The sequence below is a fragment of the Pecten maximus genome, chromosome 12, assembly GCF_902652985.1.
Source record: "Pecten maximus chromosome 12, xPecMax1.1, whole genome shotgun sequence".
NCBI lineage: Eukaryota > Metazoa > Mollusca > Bivalvia > Pectinida > Pectinidae > Pecten > Pecten maximus.
Window position 1 is genome coordinate 13,515,257 of NC_047026.1, and position 9,860 is coordinate 13,525,116.

Sequence of the window (9,860 nt, forward strand, 5' to 3'; positions counted from 1 at the left end):
GATGTAACCAGGAGCCAGAGATATCTGATACGTTCCACACGTAATGGTTCTCAAGTAATCGAGATCGAGACGGGGAAACAGTACGGAAGATGCATCCATCTTGACAAACTCGGACCTTGCCCGTCTAGATAGATCCGGATCTGTCTTGACTCTCTGAGCTAAACCATTCGGTGTTGTCAAACGGTCCTTTATACGTTAAGCCATTAGCCTATCTTTGACATCTTTCTCTGGAGATCTCTGGTAGATCGGTCCTCTAATACCATTCAGACAGGCTATGACGGTTTGAAGCAAAGCCTCGATGACATTGATAAAGCTGTTAGACACCAATTGCGTTCGGAAGAACGTCCAGTGTTTCAGACGACCATGATAGGATTCCACAATCCACCTCGATTTGGTGATAGTTCTGTCAAGATTTGCTTGGACGTCAGAATGTTGATAAAACAAGGAAAGTGAGACAGGAATAGCTAGCGTCGAGTCAATGATTCCGTAAACGTATAGACAAAGACAAGAAGATACGGATAAATGTACAAGGCCACACGATCAGAAAATTCAAAAGAGGACAACTTGAGATAGAACAGTATTCATGTATCAGGGTGTCCTCAGTGTAAATCTTTATATCGATACTGTTTATTTAGTCGTTAGATATCATAAAACTGTCATGAAAATATCCGCTCTGATATTCAATATAAAATTTTGTATATAATAAGCTATATAATAGGGTTTCAGACAAGGTTGTTACTCATTTCCTCTTTTCTTTCAATTTACAACCACATTCAGGCGGCGATATGAGAACGTTCCACCACATGGAATTAGCTGATTTTTGGTACACATATGAAACAAGGATGGATAGTATTGCAACAGCAATACAAAGTCCCCTACCTGACCCAGGAGTGCAACTATTTATTTCCCATTTTTTTAAACTACGTGTTATACTGATCACGTATACCAAGTTTCGTTAAAATCAGAGTAGTACTTTAGGATTGTCCGGACACACCTCAACCAATGAGAAGCCGGCGGCCATTTTGAAATTTTTTTTTCGAAAAGAAAAATTGGGATGCACAACTACATGTGATACTGATCATGTATACCAAGTTTCGTTAAAATCGGAGTAGTACTTTAGGAGTTGTCCCGACAAGTCTCAACCAATGAGAAGTTGGCGGCCATTTTGAAAATTGGTTTTTCGGAAAAAAAATGTAGGATGCACATCTACATGTTATACTAATCATGAATACCAAATTTCGTTAAAATCGGAGTAGTACTTTTGGAGAAGTTGTCCGGACAAGCCTCAACCAATGAGAAGCCGGCAGCCATTTTGAAAAATGAATTTTTGAAGAAAAAATATGTGGGATGCACAACTACATGTTATATTGATCATGTATACCAAGTTTCGTTAAAATCGGAGTAGTACTTGAGGAGTTGTCCGGACAAGTCTCAACCAATGAGAAGTCGGCGGCCATTTTGAAATTTGGTTTTTGGAAAAAAAAAAATGTGGGATGCACAACTATTTTATTTATCTATTTTGTTTTGTTTAACGTCTTATTAACAGCTAAGGTCATTTAAGGACGGCCTCCCGTGCGTGCGACATGCATGCGTGAGTGCGTATGTGTGTTTTGGGAGGCTGCGGTATGTTCGTGTTAAGTCTCCTTGTGATAGGCCGGAATTGTTGCCGATTTATAGTGCTACCTCACTGAAGCAAACTGCCGAAGACACCCAGCAGCACACCTCACCTGGTCACATTATACTGACAACGTGCGAACCAGTCGTCCCACTCCTAATATGCTGAGCGGTAAGCAAGGAGCAGCAACTACCATTTTTAAAGACTCTGGTATGTCTCGGCTAGGGGACAGGGCCCAAAGCCTTCCTCACAGGGGCGAACGCGCAACTAAAGGCCAAAAGTGAGGCATTATCAAGGGAGACATTAGGAAGAAGAAAGTTGTTCAGAAAGAAGAGAAAAGATAAGATCCCAAATTTAGTCGCCTCTTACGATCATGCAAAGGGGGCAGCAGGTACAATTCTTACGCCCTACCTGCAGGACTAGGATGCACAACTACATGCTATACTGATCATGTATACCAAGTTTCATTAAAATCGGAGTAGTACCTTAGGAGTAGTTGTCCGGACAAGCCTCAACCAATGAGAAGCCGGCAGCCATTTTGAAAAATGAATTTTTGAAAAAAAAGTGGGATGCACAACTTTCTGTTATACTGATCATGTATACCAAGTTTCATTAAAATCGGAGTGGTACTTTAGAAGGAGTTGTCCGGACAACTATTGCGTGACAGACGGACGGACGGACGGACGCTGCGCCATGGCCTAAGCTCACCAGACCTTCGGTCCAGGTGAGCTAAAAATGACACAAAACGCAAAGGCGAGTCATCAAACACAATCGACACCCCACAAACAAAAACAATACCAAATCAAACCCCACAAACAAAAACAATACCCAATCAAACCCCACAAACAAAAACAATACCAAATCAAACCCAAACTGCAACCAAAACTACATCTGGAACTGGAGCCTCTCCGTTGATCTCTCATTTCCTAACCATGTCCTCCAGAGGTAAGGGTAAGAAAACTTCAGAGTTATCGCCCATCCTGTTGAGGAAGGGCATTCAGGGAACAGCGGGCGAGGTAAAATCCGTCAAGCCAATGAGATCGGGTGTTCTTCTCATTGAGGTTTATCGCCGTCAACAGGCGGTGAACCTCATCGGTATTTCCAGGTTTGCCGGTCTCAATGTCGAGGTGAAGCCCCACGCCTCAATGAATTCTTCAAAGGGAGTAATCAGGTGCCCCGCATTGAAGAACGACTCCGAGGCCGACATACTGGAGTACTTCCAGAATGTTGAGAACATCCATGTCTCAGAAGTTAGGCGGATCCGTTCCAGATGCAATGGACAAACAATTAACACGAACACTTTCATTCTCACGTAAGGAGTGCCGTAGCTACCTCAGACGGTTACAATAGGTTACCAGAGGTACGGTGTCTCCGCCTACATCCCAAACTCTCTGCGATGCAATAACTGTCAAAAGTACGGACATCACGAGGACATGATATGTGGACGGTGTAATGTTATATTGAGTGTGTTGGACAAGATGGTCCGGATAAACTCGACAAACACGTGTGTTCAGCCATGACACTGTATTCTGTTTATTTTCACTTCCGGTTACATGTATATTACGGATTGTACATTGTGTAACATTATATATCTGAATTACAATCATACGGACCGATACTAAATTTCTTCCTTTTTTAGATTTATAAATTTATACTTAAAATAAATTTGAGATAACAAATGCAATTTACAATGTGATAATTGCGTGCTATAAAGTTTACTTAGGACTAGATGAATTGACTAGAACAATGTCTTTGATAAATGTCTGTATTATGCAATAACCAATAAATCAAAAGACTTTTCAACATTGTATCTGGCTGTTTTTTTTTCATAACATAGCGTGTTAACAATAACGAATGGATTTCAATTATCATAAACAAAGACTCTGGAGTCTTAATGACCAGCGGGAATTATTATGCCCCTAAGCACAGCATGGCCATTTAATACAACACATAAACTTTAAATCTGGAGTGGGGTTTCTTCCCCCTTGTGCTCCTTCTGTTCTGACCACGAACTTGACCTTGACCATTATCAGTTCGAGCTTTCGCAGCCTGTGGTGACATATTAGGCTTTTGACCTTGACTAGATCTAGACACATCAGATGATTTCCTTTCAGGTGACGCTTGTGATGACACAGACGGCCATGGAATCTCCTCCTCCACAAATTCTGTGACATCCGAATATACTTTTCCTTTAAGATCATCATTCACCCTTCTTTATTCGAGATGAGTTCCTGGTCACATTTCCTGTAACTGTTATCATTGGACCTTTTTTCAGCAATTACAGTCTCGGGTTTTGGCTTATATGTAGGTGAAAGTTTGTTTCCCTTTTCGTCATTCCTGACTAGTACTGTATCACCAACAGATATCTCTTTGCTATTGCTACAATTCCTGTCGTCAGCATAGGATTTCATACCGAACTTTCTTTCACTATCCCTTTCTCTCACATACAGATCCGTTGCTGATGTTCTTGCAAAGTTTGGTGTACTGGGCAGTTTTGTCTTTAGTTCTCGTTCGAAGATCAGACAGTAAATTGTTCTCCCTGTAGTAACATGTGGTGTGGCACGATGTTGACCTAGGAATTTATACATCTCCTGTTTCCAGTTCCTGTTTTCAAGTGAAGCAGCGCGTACAACTTTCGTGAGTGGCTTATTAAAAGCTTCAGCCTGGGCGTTGGCCCGAGGCCATCGTGGAAACTATCCTAGGTGTTCCGAATAGACTAATTACTTTGTCAAGTACTGGAATGGTCGCATTCGCTGACACAAAATGTGTTATTTCTTCTATTGGATAGCGAGAGTATTCATCTATAATGACCAATAGATACTCCCCTGTAGGCAAGGGCCCACAAAAAACCATACTTATATTTTCCCAGGGTCCTGTGGGAAGTTCAGACATTTTCAGTGATTCCATACTTTTCTTTTCGGGTGTTAGGATCTGACAGGCCATACAATCCCTAACCAATGTCCCATTGCCGGAGCTTGAGTATCGGACAGTTCCATCGCTCTACCTAGCTTGATTATGTCCTCTAATCCCTTCCCCGGTTCCCTCAGTGCTCTCCGCCTGAGTTGATTTGAACGACAATGCTGAATTAACTGTGACAGAATTTCCTTGTTTAAGTCCTTGAAATCACAGTCCCTTGCCAACGTACGTAATTCAGCTACATATTCATCTAAAGTTTGTCCCTCTTTTTGTTTACACGACGTAAACTTGTAGATTTCCATTTGCGTATCTTTTCTAGGACGGAAATCATCTTCAAGCACTTTTTTCGTATCAGCATAAGACGTACCTGTGGTAGGAGTTTTCTCCGCCAGATATATATCATATACTCTTTCTCCGACGTAATGTAGAAGCAATGCCCTTTTTCTATCATCATCTTCTGCGTCGTCGATTTCCATTGCCACGAACAGGTTTTCCAACCGACCTATCCATCGGTCTCATTTCGGGCCTGCATTACCTTTATCGCTGTCGATATCGAATACCGGAAATACTGGTAAACGTTCCATTATCCCGTAATCGTCGCCAATGTAACGTTATATTGAGTGTGTTGGACAAGATGGTCTGGATAAACTCGACAAACACGTCTGTTCAGCCATGACACTGTATTCTGTTTATTTCCACTTCCGGTTACATGTATATTACTACGGATTTTACATTGTGTAACATTATATATCGGAATTACAATCATACGGAACGATACTACAGACGGAACACGACTAACGACCAATGTAACATTGTTGGCAAACGAGGTATCAAACTGCCAGGGTGACCATGCAGCCTCATCTCGAAACTGTCCTGCCTGGAAGAAGGAAAGGGAGGTACTCCGGCTGAAATATACCGAGAATATTTCCTTTCCTGAAGCAAGGAGGATAGTCGAGAGCAAGGACAGCACAAGACCCACATTTGCCACAATTGTTAAAAAGTCGACAGCAGGTACCATCTCGATAAAGGACGCCTCTATCCAAGCATTTGAGGACCAGTCTGCTTGGGGCCCATATTCTCTCGAGATGGCAATCCAGCCAAAATACAAACAAATAATTGGGAGAGCCTCACGTTGGAGTGCCAACTCCAAACCTCCAGAGCCTGCAAAACCCATAAAACACACAACACCACCAATCGAACCATCACCATCGAATAAAAAAAAAACGGAAATCTAAGGCAGGTGCCGACCACCATAGACGACACCTCCCGGATTACCGTAAATGCAATAAAACGACCTGCCACCACACCACCTCAAGACCAAAGAACACCAAAATCTAGGGTACGGATCAATAGGCACCCCTCCCTTAACAATAAAACCGGCCAAGGGTTCAGATGACCCTATCCTTGGCTATAACAGGTATGGCGTTCTTATGGACGACAGTGAACAGCATATCACCAACGTTGCTGTTACTAGACAACCTACACTTGGTTTGGTTTGGTTCATTTTGTTTAATGTCCTATTAACAGCTAAGCTCATTTAAGGACGGCCTCCCGTGCGTGCGACATGCATGCGTGTGGTGAGTGCGTATGTGTGTTTTGGGAGGCTTCGGTATGTTCAAAATTGCCATCGGTGTCAAACTGAGAACAAATCGAACATGTCATATGTTTCTTTCCATGACAGTATAATATGCAATGGAACTGATTCTTCCATTAGCGACAGAAAGACCTTTCTCTTTTCCCTCTCTCGTAACTTATAGCGACCTGTCGCTTTTCCTCAGTAGTTTTCTTTTTTTCTCCGGTGGAGGGTTTATGCCTAGAAACTTATACTTTGGTTTGGTTTATTTTGTTTAACGTCCTATTAACAGCTAAGGTAATTTAAGGACGGCCTCCCGTGCGTGCGACATGAATGCGTGTGTGTGTTTTGGGAGGCTGCGGTATGTTCTTGTTAAGTCTCCTTGTGATAGGCCGGAACTTTTGCCGATTTATAGTGCTACCTCACTGAAGCATACCGCCGAAGACACCCAGCAGCACACCCCACCCGGTCACATTATACTGACAACGGGCGACAGTTTTTCCTGGATCATCTAAAAGGAAACCTGTTCCTCGCGCATCTCCCACTCTTCAAGAGATTACAGACCTAGCTAGGATCAACATATATCCGTACAAAGAACAGTTTGGTTTGGTTTATTTTGTTTAACGTCCTATTAACAGCTAAGGTCATTTAAGGACGGCCTCCCATGCGTGCGACATGTATGCGTGTAGCGAGTGCGTATGTGTGTTTTGGGAGGCTGCGGTATCTTCGTGTTAAGTCTCCTTGTGATAGGCCGGATCTTTTGCAGATTTAGAGTGCTACCTCACTGAAGCATACTGCCGAAGACACCCAACAGCACACCCCACCCTTTAAGGACGGCCTCCCATGCGTGCGACATATATGCGTGTAGCGAGTGCGTATGTGTGTTTTGGGAGGCTGCGGTATCTTCGTGTTAAGTCTCCTTGTGATAGGCCGGATCTTTTGCAGATTTAGAGTGCTACCTCACTGAAGCATACTGCCGAAGACACCCAACAGCACACCCCACCCGGTCACATTATACTGACAACGGGCGACAGTTTTTCCTGGATCATCTAAAAGGAAACCTGTTCCTCGCGCATCTCCCACTCTTCAAGAGATTACAGACCTAGCTGGGATCAACGTATATCCGTACAAAGAACAGTTTGGTTTGGTTTATTTTGTTTAACGTCCTATTAACAGCTAAGGTCATTTAAGGACGGCCTCCCATGCGTGCGACATGTATGCGTGTAGCGAGTGCGTATGTGTGTTTTGGGAGGCTGCGGTATGTTCGTGTTAAGTCTCCTTGTGATAGGCGAGATCTTTTGCAGATTTAGAGTGCTACCTCACTGAAGCATACTGCCGAAGACACCCAACAACACACCCCACCCGGCCACATTATACTGACAACGGGCGAACCAGTCGTCCCACTCCTTATTTGCTGAGCGCTAAGCAGGAGCAGCAACTACCATTTTTAAAGTTTGGTTTGGTTTATTTTGTTTAACGTCCTATTAACAGCTAAGGTCATTTAAGGACGGCCTCCCGTGCGTGCGACATGCATGCGTGTGGCGAGTGCGTATGTGTGTTTTGGGAGGCTGCGGTATGTTCGTGTTAAGTCTCCTTGTGATAGGCCGGAACCTTTGCCGATTTATAGTGCTACAGTACCTCACTGAACCATACTGTCGAAGACACCCAGCAGCACCCCTCACCCGGTCACATTATACTGACAACGGGCTAACCAGTCGTCCCACTCCAAGTATGCTGAGCGCTAAGCAAGAGTAGCAACTACCATTTTTAAAGACTCTGGTATGTCCCGGCCAGGGGGACAGAACCCAAAGCCTTCCTCACAGGGGCGAACGCTCAACTAAAGGCCAAAAGTGAGGCATTGTCAAGGGAGACATTAGGAAGAAGAAAGTTGTTCAGAGAGAAGAGAAAAGATAAGATCCCAAGTTTAGTCGCCTCTTACGATCATGCAATGAGGGCAGCAGGTACAATTCTTACGCCCTACCTGCAGGGCGGCATCATAACGCCTTGTGCACACTAAGTACGAAATCCTTGTTGATTTTTCTTGGAAAGACGATATATGGAAAATTGACCTCCTCTCTAGAAGTTCTTGGCCGCATGAAAACAAATACCATAGCTGGTCTGCTACGATGCACAAAGTACTTCAAGGCAATTTTCCTTGGAAATCGTCTGTTACCTTCCTGCCTCTCATAACCTTGAATCCTAGTGACATGACATGTATCAACTCAACCCTCCATTTTTTGTGTAAAGAAGCGATTAGAAATAATGTCAGCCCAATGCTTACCTTCGATCAGCCGTTGTATTGGAAAGCAAAGACCATAATACAGAACGAACCAGCTGGCAGTCGTCTCAAGTCAATCATAGTACGATTAGGTGGTTTTCATGCAGAAATTTGGTTTGGTTTGGTTTATTTTGTTTAACGTCCTATTAACAGCTAAGGTCATTTAAGGATGAGCTTCATTGGAGCCATTGGTCACCTGATGGCCGGATCTGGATTATCAGAACTCTTAGAAACAGTATATACCCCAACAGCAGTAGCACATATGATTACCGGAAAAGCAATTGCCAGAGCGGTACGAGGATATTTTCTCATAGACAATGCACTTATAGCTAACATCTTGTCAAAGATACACGGTATACACATTCCCGGAAATCTAGAAACAGGCCTGGACGAAGAAACAGAAATGAGACTAGAAAACTCGAAAAAGGATTTATCAGAGGCAATGGCTCTTTTCGATTCTCTTTTGAAAAATGAAGTGTTCATTGAGCAGGTATGTGCCAGTCCTACTATCAATGTAATCAGTTCAAAATTAGACGAGTTCAGGACATCACATAAAGGTTTCAGAACGTCAAGTCCATGGCTCCAGTTTATGGACATGGTTGAATATTCTTAGAAATTTCATCCGGGCTGAACGGACAGGTAACTGGAAGCTGCACGAACGATCACTGAAAGAGATGTTGCCATATCTTGCGGCTGCTGGCCACAACTTGTACGTTAAGTCAATCAGAATATATACACAAGATATGAACGCACTCCTAGAAACTCATCCGGAAGTTTACTCTTTCTTACAACGTGGATACCACGTCATTAGAAAATCGGTTTTGGTGCGGCCTGTCGTCAGATTTAGCGAAAGAACAGATCCTTATGAGAAGCATCAAAACATATGGTGGTTTAACAAGAGGCAGGGGCATGACAGTCAGAGGGCGGAGTGGATATTGGCGATGCCAGATTGCGCAGAAGTTAACCTCGCTATTCAGGAGTTAACATCGCTGAATTTTCGAACCAGTGATCAGCACAAGGAAGAGGGGAAGTACAGGAAAAAGCGTGACTGCACAGACATTAAAACATTAGCCAATTTCATAGCTATCCGTGACCCATTCATCGAGGAAGGCAGCCTTAGACATATTGAAACTGGTGTAACAGCTCACTCTTAGGCAAATGTTGATATCGCCAAAGAAGTTGGAATTTGAAATCTAGACTCAATGAACGATGTAGGGGTGGTTGACTTCACATTTAAAAGAAAGAATCAAGCCATCAGAATGAACGAAAAGGCCTCCTTTAAACTGAGAGACGAAAGTATACAAATAGATCCACAACTGTTGTTTCAAAGGTTTATAGCTGCTGCCGACAATATCGAAGATGAAATATCCGAAATATTTACCTCTGAACTGTGTAGCTTCCCAAGTTCCATATTTGAGTCCTCGGATATGATGATAATGGCACAAAAGTCGGCTCTGTTAGATGCAATACGTCATCGA

The 9,860-nt window shown here is 43.1% G+C and overlaps 1 protein-coding gene across 1 annotated transcript; it reads right to left on the reverse strand.

Moving 5' to 3' along the window:
- Window positions 1-3,553: 3,553 nt before the first annotated feature.
- Window positions 3,554-5,007, reverse strand: LOC117338858. The gene is made up of 2 exons (XM_033900222.1): window positions 4,620-5,007; window positions 3,554-3,780 (listed from the first exon to the last, which is right to left on the reverse strand). The coding sequence occupies exons 1-2, from the start codon at window positions 5,005-5,007 to the stop codon at window positions 3,554-3,556; spliced, it is 615 nt and encodes a 204-aa protein (XP_033756113.1).
- Between the last annotated feature and the right edge of the window lie 4,853 nt (window positions 5,008-9,860).

What these genes read in the sequence shown, in the direction of transcription:
- LOC117338858 (XM_033900222.1), bottom strand. Translation starts at nt 5,007, where the DNA reads ATGGAAATCGACGACGCAGAAGATGATGATAGAAAAAGGGCATTGCTT. An exon ending in AGAGGACATAATCAAGCTAG is followed by an intron (nt 3,781 to 4,619) that starts GTAGAGCGATGG and finishes CGGATGTCACAG; the next exon opens with AATTTGTGGAGGAGGAGATT.